Below are 20449 nucleotides of genomic sequence, written 5' to 3' on the forward strand. Positions count from 1 at the left end.
TACAATTTTATAGCTTACTCAAGTAAATGAAGAATTAATAAGTAATAACTGTAACAAACATTAATGCTCAAAAACTTTATTCAGCAAGCTATGATTATGTTAATATATGATTACGCAAAGCGATATTTGGATCCATTTTACGTTCTGTGGGCTCCCCAGCTAGCAATTGCGCAGCCAATGATCAGGATCTTTCCTAGACCGGTCATCTAGCTCACTTTCGAAGCAAACAGCCCACATCACTTAGAGAGACTCATACAGTCCCCAGGTATGTCCTCTTCACCAGATTATCTGCTTTTGGAATGAAAAAGTATTTTGTAGTATAAAAGGAATTAACAATTAGGGCTGATACATAGAAACTCAACTATTAGACACCATTCTAAAACTACAAGTTCACTGTTAAAGATTTATACCTAAGGTGGACAGTTGTCTTCTGTTGGCGAGTAGAGATGCTTTCTGTAGAGCTCACTTGCATTCCTGTCACCAATGCACTCTGTGAATTTATTCCACATACAGATGTACCAATTCTAGAGTCTTCCCCTTCTATGAGTTTCCTGCAAACACATAAAAAAAATAAATCATATGGACATGGATTATAATAGCTTCCAAAGAGAATCACTGTCAAATGGAAATGTTTATGTACAAAATCAGCAAACTTTTTGGATTTTATTGCTCTGCATTTCAAAGAAAATAGTAAAATTAAGAATTTCTTAAAACAAAAAGCACATTCAACCATGAAAAGTGTTGTCATCAAATTGCATATCTTTTTTTAAGTAACAGCTCTTGTTTCTCTTTTAACACAAAATGATGGACTACGCTAACACCTGACTTATCATTGCCAATATGAGTGCAGGTGTGGTTGGTCATACCTCTGAAACTATGCATTTTGGTATTTAGACAATAGTGTAGACTCCCTTTAAAAAGTGATGCTTGGGGACTCTGTATTATTGAATGGGCCGATCTCACCAGCCTATATATGAGGACAGGAATGTGTTTTGTGTACCTAAACTTGAGGTTGAATGAATAGCGGGGAACTTAGGCATTCTTATGTAAGACCTTCCCATTCCACTGTTCATTAGGTAAAGTTGGGCCAGACGGCATCGGTTTAGCCCTACGTTAATTTATGTTCAAAACATTACTGTCTGGTTGAAAACTGTTCTGGAGATTCCTACAAAATTTGAAGAGATGCTGTAGGCACTTTAACCATTTCATCTTATTTAATTGTTATAGTGCCTGTAGTCTCTGGCACTGTCCCTCCATTCAGTGTTAAACCATTTTCAAGCAGTTTTAGCCTGAATGAAGGGAGAGATTTGACACTTCTTTGTAGCCATACTGATTCATACCTGCAATGGCAATGTGATAGGCTGAATGTGGACAGCTGACACCATCTGCTAATCACAGCTGCCCATTGCTGCTCAGCCCAAGCAGCACAGAGGGGATGGTTTGCTGTGGACTCTTCTTCAACATTAAATCATTAAAAACTATTTAATGCTGAATGGAAGGACAGCACCAGGGGAATCAAGACACTATAACCACTTCAATGAGATGAAGCTGCCTACAGTGTTCCTTTAACCGGTTCCATTTATTACACTTGTACTTTCCCTCATAAGTGAGAGAATAGGAGGAAGCCCAGGTAATTATCCAGTTTAACAAGAGGAATGGGGGATATTAATATTAACATACAACCTAAAGCACATAGGAAATATACTGAGTCCTATCTCCCGGTTTTTAGAAAATTCTGTTGGATATTTTATACAAACCCTATATTATTTCTCTTAGTGGTATTAGCAGATGTTTTGATTATATATAGTTGGTCAGATCATGGTCATCAGGAATATTGAACAAGCTGGGCATCCTACTCAGTTGGAATCAAGTAAATCTGAAGCTGAATTGCCAGCTTGCTTTCAGTTAATAGCCATATTGAATATTTCAAGATGGTACCAAGTGAGATCTTTCTGGATAGACCCTGTGCAAATCTTAGAGATTGCCTACCCATTCCCCCTTTGAACCTTAGACTTCAGTAAAAAATCAGACATTTGTCAATGAACCCTGAAAGTACAGAGATATGACAACCCCCAGCTCAAACCTGTATGTGACTATCTCAATATCCAAAGCCATCTTCACACTTAGTAAGTCCTGATATTCTCTTAGATGAAGAGCAATTTTCTCCTTAAATGCTTTTAGCTTCTCTTCCAGTTCACGTATTCTTTCCTGCAAAGTTAGAAAACATCATTGTTTATTATATAATCCAGGAAGAGGTCAAACTGTTCTTAACTGTTTATATTGATAAGATTTATATTGGAGGCCGCCAGGGAACTCCTGGCACCATAATCACAACAGCATTTTGTATTGGCTATAGCGTTTGGCGTGTTTCTTTAACTGACCATGGGAGGCAAAAAAAAACCAACATATCGGGAATGTTTTTCCCCAGACTTCTAGGACAAGTAATAGATGTAAAGTAAACTGACAAAATTCTAAAGCTTGTTTATTACAAGAATCTCAGCATAAAAAAAAGCATATGAAGGGTCAAAAATACGGGTGGAAACATTGCAGAATCAATCATTTGTCCTAAATAAAAGTAATTTTGTTTATAACTGCATATGGTCTGATATATAGGTGTTCCTCGTTTTGAGACCTACCTGTTTTACGACGGCTCGGTGGTAAGTGCGAGCCGTCGTGGGAATTAGAGGGATTCCCTGCTGTGCTGCGTTTGTCTATGTTCTTGGAAATTTCCCTGAACATGGATTAAAGGGATTAACTGCTCTGGTGCGTTCATCTATGTTCGGGGAAATTTTCCCTTTAACTCCTCACTTACCGAGGAACGTAGGAACGTAACCTGGTCGGTAAGTGAGGAGTACCTGTATACATTATTACTATCAAGAGATCTAGTGGAGACAATACTAAATGTAAACATAGCAGATAGTTCTAACAATAATGGATATTACAAACTAGCAGAGGAAACTAGCAGAGGAATCTGAAAGTATATTTACTTACATGTAACTCATTTATCTCATTTCTGTACTTTTCTTGCATTTCCTTAACCTGTGCTTCCAATGCTGCATTTCTGTTCTTCATTGATTCAAGCTCACATTCTTTGCATTTAATCTACAAAACAATACAATACAATACAAATAAACTCTTACTTTACACCAGTCCAGTTAGTATTGGGAACTAATTGGAGGTCAGCAGTCCATTTGGAAACCTATGCAATGGAACTTTTTTTTTTTTACCAAAGTTTATTCATATATAACTTCCCTACTGTTTTAACCTTTTGAGTTAGTCACAGTCCCTTATACATTGAAACCCAATAAGGCACTTTGGGATATTAATATTGATTGATGAGTTTATTATGGAAAAATAATAAAATGTTGGTATGAAAAGTAATTAAAAGATTTGTGCTTAGTTTTCCCATATTTGTCAATGGGAGAACTGTGATTTCAGTTATCATGGTTAACTGTAGCTCTTGTAATAGAACCTAGCACTATATAAAAAGATTGACTGAATTGCTGAATTACTTCATCGTAATAATGTGCAATGAATAGTAAAGAAATGAAAACGGAAAAGGAAATTAAAAATGTTAAACCAAAATTTTCAAGTCGGAAAAATTAATTAGCTCATCTACATTCCAATTCAAGTGTTTTAGCCTAAACCGTCCAAATTTCTTGTCAATTCACCCAACTTTTTAGCTTCGTGAACAGTCTCATATGACTTGTCAATAACTCTTTTGGGTGATCATACACAACATTAAAACCACCTGCTTAATATCATGTTGATTTCGCTCATGGTGTCCAAACAGCGCTGATGTGTCCAGGCATTGACACCACAACCCAACATGTACCGTGGTATTTGGCACCAAGACATTATCAGCAGGTACTTTAAGTACTGCAAGTTGCAAGGTGGGGCGTCCATGGATCAGATTTGTTGTTCCAGCACATCCCACAGATTATTGTTTTTATTATTATTATTATTATGGTTTTTATATAGCACCATCAAATTCCGCAGCGCTTTACAATGGGTGGACAAACAGACATCTAGTTGTAACCAGACAAGTTGGACACACAGGAACAGAGGGGTTGAGGGCCCTGCTCAATGAGCTTACATGCTAGAGTGAGTGGGGTAAAATGACACAAAAGGGAAGGATAGTATTAGACTAGTGACAGTTGCAGAAGAGGAATCAGTCGGGAGCTATTAACAGTTTAAGTGATTTTATGAAGAAGTGGGTTTTTAATGATTTTTTGAAGGAGTGGAGACTGGGTGAGCATCTAATGGAGGAGGGAAGCGAGATCCACAGGAACAGTGCAGCCCTCGGGAAATGATGCTCAATTGGATGGTGATCTGGGGATTTTTTTGCGGCCAAAGCAACACCTGGAACGCTTTGTCATGTTCCTCAAACCATTCCTGAATAATTTCTGCAATGTGGCAGGGTGCATTATGCTGCTTAAAGAGCCCACTGCTATTGCAATGAACGGGTGTGTTTGGTCCTGAACAATGTCTAGGTAGGTGGTACGTGTCAAAGTGACATCCACATGAATGTCAGGACCCAAGGTTTCAAAGCATTGCCCAGAGCACAACATTGTCTCCGCCAGCCTGCCTTCTTCCCACAGTGCATCCTGTTACCATCTCTTCCCCGGGTAAATTATGCACATGCCCCCTATCATCCACCTGATTTAAAAGAAAAAGGGATTCATCAGCCCAGGCAGCTTTCTACTATTGCTTTATGGTCTAGTTCTATTGCCCATATCCCCAATAAATACGCTTTCAGCAGTGGACAACGGTATTCATGGGCACTCTGGCTAGTCTGTGGCTACACATCAAACTGCGATGCCCAGACTGATGCACTGTATAATAATAACAATTAAGTTTTTCGGCAATTTCTGCTACAGTAGCTCTTCTGTGTGATTGGACCAGATGGGCTAGCATTTACTCCACCTGCATCAATGAGCCTTCCTTGCACCACTTTGGTCGGTACTTACTACTGAATATCAGGAACACCCCACAAGACTTGCCATTTTTTATATTCTCTAGCTAACACTACTTAGCCCTTATCAAAGTCACTGAGATCTTTTCGCTTGCCCATTTTTCCTGCATCTAACATATGAAATTCAAGAACTGACTATTCAGTTGCTGCCAAATGTTATATTGTTAACATGTGCCATGGAAACAATATAATCAAAGTTATTCACTTGACCTGTCATTGGTTTTAATGTTGTTGCTGATCAGTGTATGTTGTTTGGTATAATGTTTTTTTTTTTTGCTATGTTTTGGAAACACTTAATAAAAAGCTGCTAAAATGGATTTACTTAGCCTGTTGAAGTTCAGGTGAAATTATCATGGACATAAGTCTAAAAGATAATAGCATTCTGTAGTTTTTACATGTTGATAAACTAAACAAAACAGGAAGGCCTGTCTCTTCTGCTAGCTACTACAACCCCAATGACAAACAGCCAAAAGCTGTAAAATGCAGTACTGTACAGCCCTCTTCTACACAGCGAGGTACGACCATCCTTATCATGCATTTATACCCCAAACATAAGACATCCCAACTTTAGCCCCGAGACTCTGAGCACAGAGCAGCCCAGACGCCAGTCACATCCCCTGTGTTAGTGTAATCCCAGCTCTGGCTCCATGCAAAGTGACAGAGAGGGGCTCTGGGGGCTCATCACAAACCAACTTACATTTCTCTTGTAGTTGGCCATGTCTGCTCGGTAATGTCTCACGTGTTCTGCTTGCTGTGTAGATGCCTGATTGAAGTCAACAAATTTGCTGCTGTACCATTCCTGCATCTCCTAAGGGGGTAAGAAGTGGAATGCAAATGATGAATGTCAGATCTCTTAAAACCAAGGTTCATTAAGGTATGTAGAACACCAAACTAATTAATGAACCCTACCCCAAGTTGAGCATATGACTTGACTGCTAGAACCAGGGCAATTAGCCCTGCAGGTGCCAACATAGCCACTCTCTTTCCCTAGGCTGGCACTGGAAGGGTTAAAATCAGTCTATGTTTTAAGTAATCCCTTTTCTGTAGGCATCAGGCTATGTGAATTGTCACAGATGTCCAATGGCAACATTCTGATTTAGCATATATATGTATAATAAACAAGGCTTTTTCTTTTTATATGTTGCCAGGAATATTTGTTAAGTAGCAGCAACTGACATCTAATTCAATGTTCCCCAAACAGGATGAGCTCTAATTTTAACCTGCAGGTTTTTGGCTGCAATTTCTTCATATTCTGTCTGTATGTCCCTTAGAGCAGCAGCAAAGTCTGGGATGGAGAAGGAGAGATCACAGGATGCGCTCATACTGTAGATCTGCTTCATCAGTTCTTCAATCTCCTGAATTGACAGATACAAGATGCACAGGGTATATAGTGGGAAGCACACTGCATGCAGTTAGCCAGCCAGCCAGCCACATGGGAGATGTTTGGTACACTGAGCAGGCGATGAATGCTCACTTTACCTCACCATGAACCCTCTGTAGGAAGGCAATCTCTGCTTCCAGGGTCTCCAGTCTTTTCTCCAGCGATATTCGTCCTGCTGTGACATTATCCACATCCTGCAAACAACACAGCAAGTCAGTGCCACTCAAAGTCTGCTGGGCAAAAATGGTTGCTGCCCACTGTAAATCCTACAAAGGTTAGCTAGCCAGACCCTGGCTGAGCTTGGTAGGAGTTACAGTGAACAACAGCTAGCAGGGGGAGGAGTTATCACTGTATAGACACATATATCGCATATATTGACAAACTAGCATTTTGTTTTTAAGACATACCATGCATGTATACCATTATGATTCCTTCTTAATCTTAGTTATTTTTATTATTACCATTGTTCTGCCATGATAAGAATAACAATTTAACCCCTTCTGGGTCAGGGTTAGGTAAATCCCTTGCTACCAGGGTTTACAGTTCAAGCATGTCAACGGTCGTGAAGGTGTTAAATTAGTGTAGATTAGACTTTTCAAAGTCCTGTTGACTGACACCTGATGCATGTGCAGTTTGTGTGCAAAATTAATGCCAGTCACCTTAACAATAAAAATATGGTCATTTACAATAGTTCATCTGCATAGGTAGACATAGTAAGTATCAACAAACGGTGTACTGTTTAACCATAATTTACCATATACTAGCCATATTTTCTAATGGATATTATAATAACGTAAGTATTAAATGAACACTATTGTCACCTAAACACTTTAGCTTAATGAAGCCGTTTTAGTGTATAGGTCATGCTTCTCAAGTTTTACTGCTTAATTATCTGAAATTTAGGCATTAAGTCACCTACCCTGGCTCTGATTAACATAGCCTGCATGAAAAAAAATTATTTCATTTTCAATTAGATGTAATTTACCTTAAACAATTGTATCTCTTTTTCTGTAAAATCAACTTAAAGGGACACTATAGTCACCTGAACAACTTTAGCTTAATGAAGCAGTTTTGGTGTATAGAACATGCCCCTGCAGCCTCACTGCTCAATCCTCTGCCATTTAGGAGTTGTTTATAAACCCTAGTCACACCTCCCTGCATGTGACTTACACAGCCTTCCATAAACACTTCCTGTAAAGAGAGCCCTATTTAGGCTTTCTTTATTGCAAGTTCTGTTTAATTAAGATTTTCTAATCCCCTGCTATGTTAATAGCTTACTGGACCCTGCAAGAGCCTCCTGTATGTGATTAAAGTTCAATTTAGAGATTGAGATACAATTATTTAACCCCTTAAGGACCAAACTTCTGGAATAAAAGGGAATCATGACATGTCACACATGTCATGTGTCCTTAAGGGGTTAAAGGACCACTCTAGGCACCCAGACCACTTCAGCTTAATGAGGTGGTCTGGGTGCCAGGTCCTTCTAGGGTTAACCCATTTTTTCATAAACATAGCAGTTTCAGAGAAACTGCTATGTTTATGAATGGGTTAAGCCTTCCCCCTATGTCCTCTAGTGGCTGTCTCATTGACAGCCGCTAGAGGCGCTTGCATGCTTCTCACTGTGATTTTCACAGTGAGAGCACGCCAGCGTCCATAGGAAAGCATTATGAATGCTTTCCTATGTGACCGGCTGAATGCGCGCGCAGCTCTTGCCGCGCGTGCGCATTCAGCCGACGGGGAGTAGAAGAGGAGGATCGGAGGAGGAGAGCAGGAGGAGATCTCTCCGCCCAGCGCTGGAAAAAGGTAAGATTTAACCCCTTTCCCCTTTCCAGAGCCGGGCGGGAGGGGGTCCCTGAGGGTGGGGGCACTCTCAGGGCACTCTAGTGCCAGGAAAACGAGTATGCTTTCCTGGCACTAGAGTGGTCCTTTAAGGTAAATTACATCTGTTTGAAAGTGAAACCAGTTTTTTTTCGTGCAGGCTCTGTCAATCATAGCCAGGGGAGGTGTGGCTAGGGCTGCATAAACAGAAACAAAGTGATTTAACTAAGAGGCTCTTGCAGGGGGTAAGGAAATCTCAATTAAACAGAACTCCCAATAAAAGAAGGATAAACTGTAGATGACTCTTTACGAAGGAGGGAGGTGTGACTAGGGTTCATAAACAAAGTGATTTAACTCCTAAATGGCAGAGGATTGAGCAGTGAGAATGCAGTGACATGATCTATACACAAAAACTGCTTCATTAAGCTAAAGTTGTATTGGTAACCCAATCAGTTTGAACAGTGATACACTTAAATAATTCAGAATTTTGACTCAAACTCGGATTGGTAGAATCCAGATATGTATACATTAATATTGCTCCCTCCTCCTATTCCCCATTACCAAAGTAACAGTGTAACTGCATAAAAGCCCATGTACCAGATAATTTTAGGGTTCTGTGCCCTATTGATACAATGTAGAACGTAACTATTTTGGCTACAAAGTGAAGTTATCAAACCCTGACAAAGTGAGCTATAGTTCTTCACTCTAATCTGATTATAGGGAATGGTTCCTGGAGCCCTTATTGTTCTGTGACATCCTTTAACAATTTTAGGAGGGATCCAAATACTGCCCTGTTAAAATATGCCTATGGCATGTGTCTCGGAGGCAGCTCAGTGTGAAAAGAGCAGGAAGGTGCTAACTAATTATCACTAAACATTTATCTGCACTGTGTATTATTTTTGAAGAAAGCCATGCAGTTATAGCCTGGGGTTACTAGGGTCCAATTAACCCTGGACGTGAATGGCAGTAATGAAATATTTCCTAAATGATAAACTCCTGCAATCTTTAATTGCATTGCTATATCAGATCTCATATAAGAGTGCAATGCAGTGAATTGAGAGGATGGCCCCGTTAAGGCTAGAATGGCATGGTCTGGCACTCAGAGAGCTATTATATGTGGCACTGTGATATGACTGCCGGCACTCGAAGAGTCAATACACAACATTGTCTGTGATATACAGAGTCAGACTGCCGGCCCTCAGAGAGTTAATACACATGGCACTGTGATATACAGAGTCAGACTGCCGGCACTCAGAGAGTTAATACACATGGCACTGTGATATACAGAGTCAGACTTCCGGCACTCAGAGAGTTACATGGTCTGTGATATACAGAGTCAGACTGCCGGCACTCAGAGGGTTAATGTACATGGCACTGTGATGTACAGTCAGACTGCCGGCACTCAGAGAGTTAATACACATGGCACTGTGATATACAGTCAGACTGCCGGCACTCAGAGGGTTAATACACATGGTCTGTGATATACAGAGTCAGACTGCCGGCACTCAGAGGGTTAATACACATGGCACTGTGATATACAGAGTCAGACTGCCGGCACTCAGAGAGTTACATGGTCTGTGATATACAGAGTCAGACTGCCGGCACTCAGAGGGTTAATGTACATGGCACTGTGATGTACAGTCAGACTGCCGGCACTCAGAGAGTTAATACACATGGCACTGTGATATACAGTCAGACTGCCGGCACTCAGAGGGTTAATACACATGGTCTGTGATATACAGAGTCAGACTGCCGGCACTCAGAGGGTTAATACACATGGCACTGTGATATACAGTCAGACAGCCGGCACTCAGAGGGTCAATACACATGGTCTGTGATATACAGAGTCAGACTGCCGGCACTCAGAGGGTTAATACACATGGCACTGTGATATACAGAGTCAGACTGCCGGCACTCAGAGAGTTAATACACATGGTCTGTGATATACAGAGTCAGACTGCAGACAATGTGCCCGGGCATTATATACAAAGCTCCTTACAGGGCGGAAAGCTTCAACGTCCCCTTCAGCCTTTTTCCTGCCTTCCACAGCCTCTTCATAGCGTTTCTTTATGGAGCTGAGCTGGTCAGACGCTGATGTTTTGGCAGCTACTGCTACATCCTGTTAAATAAACAGCCTGGTCAACTGCACACAGCGCCCCTCCAACACACACCACAACTACTGGGGGGAGGGGGAGCAAGGAACATGGGAGAGAGAGATAGGTTACAGAGAGAGACATCCAGCATGTAAGGGGTGGCGGAGAGAGGGGAAGGAGAGCTGAAAAGGAGAAAACAAGGATGAAACATGGAAAATGGAGGGAGGGAAAGTACTGAAGAGATAAAGAAAATACATTTCACTTTAATATTCATAGACATGCAGGAGATACAGAAATACTGAAAGGAGAGAGACACACACAGAGAGACAGAGAGAGGGACAGGGAGAGAGGGGGAGAGAGAGAGAGAGAGAGAGAGAGAGAGAGAGAAAGTTCTATGAATGGATATCTGTATATAACATATATGTATGTGCATAAATAAATAAAATAATTAAATGAATAAATATCTGAACTGGGGATTCAGACTGACATATACACATCGATAGATCTCTAGAGAGTGAGAAGGATGGAGAGATCATGTGATCACGTTAACTATTCACCTATCTGTACAGTGCATTAAATGGAACGAAATTAGGAGACTGGATACTTACACTCACATTTAGAACACATGAGTTAACTCGTATAAACAAATGTCGATTTGTATGCTGTATGTTTTCATTAAATTATTTAAATTAGCAAATGTAATAACACTTCTTATTTTGAGCTGATATTCATTGGATGTTTAATGATTCGTTCCAATTTAAGACTGAGATACAAATGTAACTATAGCATAGCCTGATACAAACATTCACTAATAATGTCTGCAGTAAGAGTGCTAAACTACTAACCCGCCACAGTCCATAAACATGGTACCAGCAATCAGCCCATAGTAGGGACATTGGATTCCCATTTATTAATGTCAAGAGACCGCCCAGGGACTCTGAGCACCATGACAGTTAGAAGACTTGGTGAAATACTGTTTCTCTGTGAACATCTGTTCCTTAATAACAGACTGGACCCTGTATAGCAAACAAAGCGTTACCCAGCTTGCCTTCCATGTGCATTGTGCTCATGTACTAAACTGTGCGGGCATTTGAGGAGATATTCAGTGACATGTGGTCCAACAATCATATAAACCGACTTCACGCAGGCTTTTAACACCTAAATAATATCTGGATCTTCACCCTGGACAGAATGAAGGTTAAAAGGCTAACACTCTTCTGTAACAGATCTATACGGTGGAAGGTTAATAGACAAGATTGGGGTGGGGGGGAAATAATGGTGGATGGGGGTGGGATATGAAGAGATCCAGATACTTTATAGAAAGGCAACAATAAAGCTGAGTTTTTCAGAACACAGGTGCCATATTTCAAAAGGGGACCCTTGTGGTTGTGCGTAATTTAGTCCACACACCTTATATTATATATTAATGTACAGCTAGTATCGCATATACTCCAGCTACAATGTGTGGTATGTGTGTGCAGCCCTGGGTGAATGTGCCTAGAGAGATAAATGAGATAGTGGGTGGCTGGGTTGGAAATTCTTATTGGTTTGGAGGTGTTATGTGACTGACTGCAGGGTGACTATGGGGTGTGACAAGATGGGTAGCTGTGTGATTAGGTAGATATATAAATAGACAGACAGACAGACAGACAGACAGACAGACAGATAGATGGATGGATGGATGGATAGATAGATAGATAAATAGATAGATATATAGATAGATAGATGATAGCGAGATAGATAGAGAGAGTGATAGATAGATAGATAGATAGATAGATAGATAGATAGATAGATAGATAGATAGATCATTACTTTACCCTTTGAAATTTGGCTTGTTCCGCCTCTCTGCGCAGGTCCCGCAGTTGCTCCTCATACAAGGCCCTGAGCGCGGAAGGCCCAACGCTTCGACTGCGAAGAGCTTCTAGCTCCACCTGCACGGTGGCATTCTCCTGCTCCAGATCTCTCACCTGGAAAACCCACTCTCCATCAGCTTGACTGGGACTATAATAGAATTGTCTAGCATTGTATTTAATAGTCTGTGCCAGGAAACAAATCTTATCTCTTGATATTTCAGCTGGGTGGGAAAACACATTCCATATTTAACTAGCCCTTATAGGGTTACTGAAAACCAATACTAGCCATAGATAAAGGTTAGAATGTACCTTACCATGTATGAAACAATTCCATAACATTAATGTAATATATCCATGGGCAGTTAAAGAGTTAACACTAAGAACACGCTGTGAATACTAACCCTCTCGATGTACTTAGTTAACCTGTCGTTTAGGACCACCATCTCCTTTTTCTCGCTGCACCTGGAGCTGAGGAACTCCTGATTGGCTGCACTGGCTGTCTCTAGATCCACCGCAGGGAGCGCAAAACCCGAAGCCACCATACTGGGGACAGGGGGAGAGATAGAATCCTTACTATGGTAACAGTAATAATATGCAGTATAAACCTTGATCATTGTACTAAAGTCATTAGTAGCTATGTACTTACACGATCTAGCCCAGCAGTATTATCGTTAACCTAAAGGAGTTTCTGTTAACTCATCGGGTCCTGGGACATTGAACGTGAAAGTCTCTGGCACCAAGAGGGTTAACCAGTTCTAGTCTCTGTTTTTAAAATAGGTCCCTCACCTAATGAAGGGTTGGGTACATTCTCACCACAGTGACAGATGACTGTATTGGTGGATATATTCCAGTCCAGTAATATTTCATTAAAAAGATCTGTTCTATTTTATAAAATTAAAAAATAAACCAAACAGTGTTTATACTTTTCTTTACATTATTTAGGTCACGGGGTGAAAATACTGGCCAAGTAATTTCTATTCCTGGTAACTGCACATGTAGCATATGAATGGGATATATGTCGATGTATAATAATGATGGATGCTTTGGTAGCCTATCAGGTATTGGCTTGAGATACTGACAAGGTTAAGGCCTCAAAGATATTGTTTCCAGACAGTGTGACCTTTTTGTTATGTTCAGCTCACTCTGTCAGGTATATGGTCCTAACCAAATCAGTTGATGTGGAGAGTGCATTGGGAGCTATATTCTATTATATCTGATAAGCAAAATGGGACTATCTATCTATCTATCTATCTATTGTGCCACTTACTACTTACGCAAATATATATATATATATATATTTGCGTAAATAGTAAGTGGCACAATATATATATATATATATATATATATATATATATATATATACTATATAGTCCCATTTATATATATTTTTATATATATACACACAGTGATGGAACGTCAGATATTTAACCCCTTAAGGACACATGGCATGTGTGACATGTCATGATTCCCTTTTATTCCAGAAGTTTGGTCCTTAAGGAGTTAAATGATTAAATGACAGTTAAATAGTTAAATATGTAGCATTTGCGTTAATAACCTGCTATATTTACATGTTTTTTTTTAAATATGAAAGCATAGATCGCTTACAAAAAATAAAAAAATGTTCAAAAAATAAAAAAATGCTCAAAAAATAAAAAAATGTTCAAAAAATAAAAAAATGTTTAAAAAATAAAAATGCACATGCACATTGACAGAAACGTGAATGCAAATATTTAGGTTTTAATTACATTTTATGAACTAACGCTAAAACCAACCCGGTGAAAATAACTATATAAAAAAAAGAAATTCGAAATGGGTACATTTTAGGTTTTATCTAGTGTATACCACTTTATCAGTTCCATTTTTCTATTATTTTTCTTTTTAATTAAATGAATAGTCGTGTTTAATAAACGAAATATATATTTAAAATAAAATGAATAAAGCAGAAATTGTTTCATATTTTGTCTCTTGTTATTCTAAGAAAATGTATGTTCGAGATAAAGGCGACATCTCAGACAGACATTAAAAATATCCCATTAAACTGCCTTGCAGTTACAAAATAAATTGTAAATAAATTGTTATTATTTATCTGCGTGACCACGAAAAATCGTCGGATTCGTTTTGCTCGTTCGCTACAAACCTAAGGATCAATTGTACCGTGCGACCAGAATGTTATCGATTGCTAGTAACTGATTCTAAGAAGTTGATACTAAATTCCACATCAAATATCGCAATAAAAATAAATGGTATTAAATATATCTATAAATAAAAAAGGAAATTCCTTAGTCATTAAAACTTCACAGTTCACAAACATGAAAATAACATAATAAAAAAATAAATGCAAACATAAATAAAATGCAATTTGTACTTGTTCAATCTGCGATGATAATAAACCTTTACTAGTTGTTATCATCAATCACAGAGATTTCATTGTTTGAATAAGGTATAAATTAACAACTATTGTTAAATCACTCTTATAAGTAACGTCAATTAAACCCCATTCACTACAAAAGCGAATTGAGAATATATTTGGGGGAAAAGGGCTTAGGTGTGTGTGTGTGTGTGTGTAAATAAATCTATATTTTTATGTTATCAGCTTTTGTCATTCGGGTATTTTAAGAGCTTATATTTCTCATACCATGAATACATTATTAGCTATCTCTTCAAGAGTGAACATTGACATCTGTTGAAAACCACATGAATTAAAATCATATTATATAGATGTTGCAGTTGAAATATATTAACTAAATTATTAACTGGGAATTAAGAATAACTCACAAGGGACCTGTACACCTTAGATTCCAATTGTCAAAATACAAAGAATCATAGGCTGAGATTAAGTTGTTTCATTTTTTTATTTTTTTTGCATGGTGTAAAATTTGTTCTGATAAGCAAAATGGGACTATATATTAATTAGACACATTTCTCTGTTTAGTGAATAAATCCCTAAGAGAGAACATTATCTGCAAACGTTACCGACTGAAAGACTATGAGAGACCCTAGGAATGACACAATTTATTATCCATATTGTGACATTATGTCTTTAAACACGGAATTAACAATATGAAGAAATAGGTTGAATTCTATATACATTGTCCTAAAAAATGCCTTCTATTGTCACTCCAGAATGGGGAGAGATAGGCTGCAAGCATTGTCCATTTGGTAATATTCTGGAAATATACTGAATTAAAGAGACAGTAAGTGTATCGCAGCTAAGAGTTAGGCTATATTACAGATAACTCATCTGTCACATACAACATAAAGGTGTATCAGCATTAATACTTTATTACATACACCACGTAAAGAAATCACAGATAAGAGGTGAGCCATATCAAAACTACATAATATAATATAATATACACAAGATGTAACTGTAACACCGAAAACACTACTTTACACATAACATGTAACTACCACGTCACAGGTGACACTACGTCACAGATATAGAATAGATGGTTTATAGTACAGATATATAATACGACACATGTAACATGTAAGTTGGGCTATGAAATATCGTCACATACACACACACCGTATATGTCAGGTGTAGCAAATTATCAAAGATAATATAATATTCCAAAATATCTATTTATTAGAGAAAAAAAAATTATATATATATATATATATATATATATATATATATCAGATAATACAGTAGCCTATAAAATATTATACGATTATACTATATATTAAACTATTCCGAGATAATTCAATACCAAATATATTACATATATGGTATATCCTAAATAATACTACACAAAATATATTATTATATCAATCACAGATAACACATTATTACAGATGAAAATGTTTAGATATGAGATGCCTGGGAGTTTTTTTTTGTTTGTTTTTTTTTGGTATATGGTGTAACTTGTAGCGATGTGCAATATTTTCAGTATATAGTAAATCAGACCACTCTATAAACACATTCTTTGAGTTTTAAATGATACATTATCTTCATTCAGGAATTAATGTGCTTCAAGTGGTTTTATGTGAAATAATTGAAATTTAAATACAATATTTCTTGTAAGCATGTGTAAATGATAAAAGGACAGAATTGTGTGCTTAACATTACATGGTATGGTAGCAAAAACAATAGAGCAAACTTTAGGATAAAATAGCTAATTTAGAAAATTTATACAAACTCAGCTACAGTCTCAGTTTGTTATTTTAGTCTAAATGTTGCCATTTACTTTACCACACATAACTGGTTAATGCATAATCATATAGTTGTTCACTGCTAATGATCTTGGATAATTATGCCGAAACGTTAACTACCTTCAAGATTATTTTTAATATAATAATAATAATAATAATAATAATAATAATTATTATTATTATTATTATTTTCATATAACGTCAACATTTTTTTCTGAGCAGTTTACAATCATACAATAAGTAACTGACTTAAAAAAAATAATGTTGACAAAGAAAATAAGTGATAAGGCCCTGTTCTAAGGAGCTTAAAATCCAGGAGAATGAGTGATTATTACATTAAGCACCAAGATCTCTACCACTGAAGTAATGTTAATGAGATTAAGCCTAGCATGTTGTGACAATAAGCCATGAGAAATATCATACTTCTGCATTTTATATATGATCTGCCCTAATCTCTTTAGTTGTGTGAAATGGTAAAAAAGTTTTTGACTAATTTGAATTTTTTTTTCAACTTAAAGGGAAACGCTATATCAATAAATCCATACACATATTTAATGAAGAATTAATTGCAGCAAGGAACCCCCACCCCCAGCCCCTCCACAAAAAAAACACACATATATTTAAAGTTGCACAATTATTTCTAAAATCTTTTATTAGCCTTTTATTGGCTACATAACTGGCACTTAGTTAGATGCACGTACTATATTGTTAGTACTGGGCATTGTCTAGACACAAGCTTCTCATATGATGGGTGATTTTATTGAGATCTATGGATTTGCGTTGAACAAATATATATATATATATATATATTTTAGGGCTGCACTAGTTATAGTGTTTTTTTAAGTATTGATATTTATGTGTCCATTAAAATTGTAACTTGTTATATAAACCTCATTAAACTAAAATTCTTATTAGGCTCAGCCAATCACAGGTTGAATTTGATTGTACTAAATTCTACATAAGCTGTTTAGCAAGTTGTTGCCTCATCGTGCCATTCCATCAAGTGTATATTTTAACTCCAACTATCCTCAGCCAGATTCTCACTGACCAGGATCAAATGAGAACCCATTTATGAGAGACAGAGAGAGAGAGAGAGAGAGAGAGAGAGAGAGAGAGAGAGAGAGAGAGAGAGAGAGAGAGAGAGAGTATGTGTGTGTGTATGTGTGTGTCTGTGTGTGTGTCTACACAGCCATTGGCTGTGCAAGGCCTGTTTTTGCTGTGGGTGCCAACACATCACTTTTTTAGTAAATAAATCCCAAGTAACAAGAAGTGCAGTCTAAAATGAGACAATAAAATATGAAGCATGGTTTGTAGGCCCAGACTCATACACTAGTTAGAAGTAAATCTCCCTTCATTTCTATGGCATGACAGGTCTTAATAATAAATCCAATAACTTTATATTGACACTGTGTTTGTTTGTTTTTTTTGTTTTTTAACTCATAACAGACTTGTAGAATTTAGATTACCATAACTAACCATACATCCAATGACTAATATAGTCTAAAGGTATGACATCTGGAGCCTAATAAAAAATGAAATACCCAAAAAGTCAAAAGAATAACATATCAGTCCAGGTATGTTTTAATTAAACAGGAAACAGCACTTTTCTTATTTGATCTTTGAAACAGATTAAGAAAACATGAACAAATCTACTTTACAATCTACTGGAAGTAGACTGTGATAGATAGAAAGAAAGAAAGGAAAGCAAGGTATCATCAAATTAAACACTTATTATTAAAATCATTTATTGTAAATATTATTGGTGTTACAAAATAATTAATTCATAATTAATCTCTCCCACCCCTCCATGTGATACAACCCCCGTGTGATACACACACCATCCCAATATTGCTGCCAAACCACAATCGTCATTAACACACTTTAAGTAAAAGTAATCCCTCTTCAACCAAACCGACGTAATCTATAATTCTCTAGTTTAACACTATATCCCATTGACATGCTCTATTACGGCTACCAGGCAGTTTAGCAGTTTGTAAGAGGATTATCTATAAAGTGCAATTATGGGCAAACGTTCTAATAGTGGAGCAATCACCATGGAAACCATGACATGCCATGACGATTCCTCAACTTTGCGTAACTCTCATAACTCTTAAAGTTTCCTATTCGGTAATTCCTGAACAGACAATATTAGAGACAAGTAATGAGGAATACAACTCATATAGACATACAACAACATGTGATATCCTCTCCTTCTCACGTCGTTTTGTCCATCTATTCTTGGTATGTAATCTGCCCTTTTCTTTTCTCTTTTCATGAGGTTTGTTATTTTTGACTGTTATATATTTTGTTGCATGTTTATAATTGTCTTACTTTGTTCTTCTTTTACTTCATAAGTATTTTTTTTTAATATGGTTACTTTGTAAGTGGCTAAGTTGCTTTGCATTTGGAAATTGGCATTGTGTTTATTGTAGTACGTATGTAATACATATTACCTATTTTATAGGCTGTGTTCCTCATTATTTGTTGTGCTTTATGGTTTAAGACTCTGAAGGGATTAGGGTTTTTGGGTGAGCTCCCTGTTGTATTTCTTTGGTTTTATTTATGCTGGTTCAGTTTCAGCTCTGACACTGTGCCCTCCATGTTAACCCCTTAAGGACACATGACATGTGTGACATGTCATGATCACCTTTTATTCCAGAAGTTTGGTCCTTAAGGGGTTAAGCAAGTTTTGAAAAGTTTTACTCCACCTTTTTTTTTAGTTCTAAATTTTGCAAATATTTTTTTACACATCTACAACTTACTGCTTAGTGATTAAACCCCAGATATTTCCATAAACTTGGTGTATGAGCCGACAGGACCATTTGCTTATGAATGCCAGTGCCTCCTCTCAAAGTTACTTGCACACATACATTGATTAGCAAAGTCCAACTCACTCACAGGTTTCTCAAGTGAATATTATATACCTGTATACCACCACTGCATTGTGCAAGCTGATCACTGTATCAAACAGAATACATCCCAGATTGTCACCCTACCTATCTACCTACAATAGGCTTGTCTGTCTATCTATAAATCATCAAATTCAGTCTCCAGGTGCTATACTATCTTCATATCACCCTTATAATTTATTTCTCAACACTACTCCACACTACATTATGTAGAACACGTGATGTAGGTGAATCGACACATTCTGATGCTCAACTTTCTGCATGGACTACAACTCCCATCACGGCCAGTTCTCCAACTTCTGGCTGAGTGTGATAGGAGTTGCGTACATTCTGAAGCTCAACGTTCTGCATGGACTACACCTCCAATTACTTCTGGCTGAGTATGATAGGAGCACACTCTCTCTCTCTCTCTCTCTCTCTCTCTCTCTCTCTCTCTCTCTCTTTTACCTGCGGGGTCTACGTGTGGCTGAGGCTGTCCTCTTGGATATGACAGTGTGCTCCTCACGTGCCCCCCTGCTGTAGCTGGCTGACCTCCTGTTCCTGGGAGGGGAAGGGCTGCTTACCCTCACCCTCACCTCCGAAATGCTGCTGGACTCATCGAAGTAGCGGCGGTAAGAGGAGATCCTGTCCGGGCTGATACACATGCTGGCTGGGAGCTGGGAGCTGTTCTTGGTGCTGAAGGTCTAGGTCGCTGGAGTCAGGACCTTCCCTGGTCCTTCTTATAGAGTACAGAGCTCCGCAGGAATGTGCCTGCTAAGGGGAGCTCACACACCCTTCATTCACTCCTGGGTGTCAAAATCACGGGGAGAGGAGAAATTCCCAGGCAGAGAAGGGATGGGTGCCTGGCATCTTGCAATGCATTCAAGCTGATCTAACAGCCCAGGCGTACAACGCTTGAAAATAATGGAAAAAATGAACCAAACAGCATATGCATCTTCTCATCTAATGAGATGTAATTGGAAGTCTGCGGCCATCAGCTGCATAAAAATGACAATTATTCCTGAATAGTTAACCCCTCTGTTAGCTGGCATTACTCTGCATTAGTGCCTCACTCGTAGGAGATATTAAAGTATGTCATGCAAATTACAATTAGTGGAATTCCATCTTAGTCTTGGAATGTAGATGGAGGGAAATTAGGATAGGATGGGGGTGGTGGAGATAGGGTTTAGACATTATCTAGAAGAAAGATGAGCTAGAATCTATTGACAGTGATGGCCCACACTGGGAGATAGTAAATGCTTGCTAAAATTATAACAATTTAAAAT

The 20449-nt window shown here is 38.0% G+C and overlaps 1 protein-coding gene across 2 annotated transcripts; it reads right to left on the bottom strand.

The window, feature by feature from the left end:
- Positions 1–60: 60 nt before the first annotated feature.
- On the bottom strand, positions 61–19910 carry LOC134587284 (desmin-like). 2 transcript variants are annotated; one of them, XM_063443557.1, is made up of 11 exons: positions 19632–19910; positions 12522–12663; positions 12085–12234; positions 10174–10293; positions 6455–6550; positions 6196–6330; positions 5673–5783; positions 2992–3102; positions 2084–2208; positions 411–551; positions 61–291 (listed from the first exon to the last, which is right to left on the bottom strand). In XM_063443557.1, the coding sequence occupies exons 1-11, from the start codon at positions 19826–19828 to the stop codon at positions 285–287; spliced, it is 1335 nt and encodes a 444-aa protein (XP_063299627.1). In that variant the 5' UTR covers positions 19829–19910; the 3' UTR covers positions 61–284. The 2 variants fall into 2 exon arrangements, with proteins under 2 accessions (XP_063299627.1, XP_063299628.1); XM_063443558.1 differs by having other exon boundaries at positions 61–288; positions 19632–19909.
- Between the last annotated feature and the right edge of the window lie 539 nt (positions 19911–20449).

The sequence above is a fragment of the Pelobates fuscus genome, chromosome 2 (genome assembly GCF_036172605.1).
Source record: "Pelobates fuscus isolate aPelFus1 chromosome 2, aPelFus1.pri, whole genome shotgun sequence".
NCBI lineage: Eukaryota > Metazoa > Chordata > Amphibia > Anura > Pelobatidae > Pelobates > Pelobates fuscus.

Bases quoted from the DNA above. Each gene is read 5' to 3' on its own strand.
- LOC134587284 (XM_063443557.1), bottom strand. From the start codon at position 19,828: ATGTGTATCAGCCCGGACAGGATCTCCTCTTACCGCCGCTACTTCGAT. The intron at 12,235-12,521 runs GTTAGTATTCAC...TGGGTTTTCCAG, and splicing joins TAACTAAGTACATCGAGAGG to GTGAGAGATCTGGAGCAGGA. The intron at 5,784-6,195 runs GTTAAAATTAGA...TTACCCCCTTAG, and splicing joins TTGCAGCCAAAAACCTGCAG to GAGATGCAGGAATGGTACAG.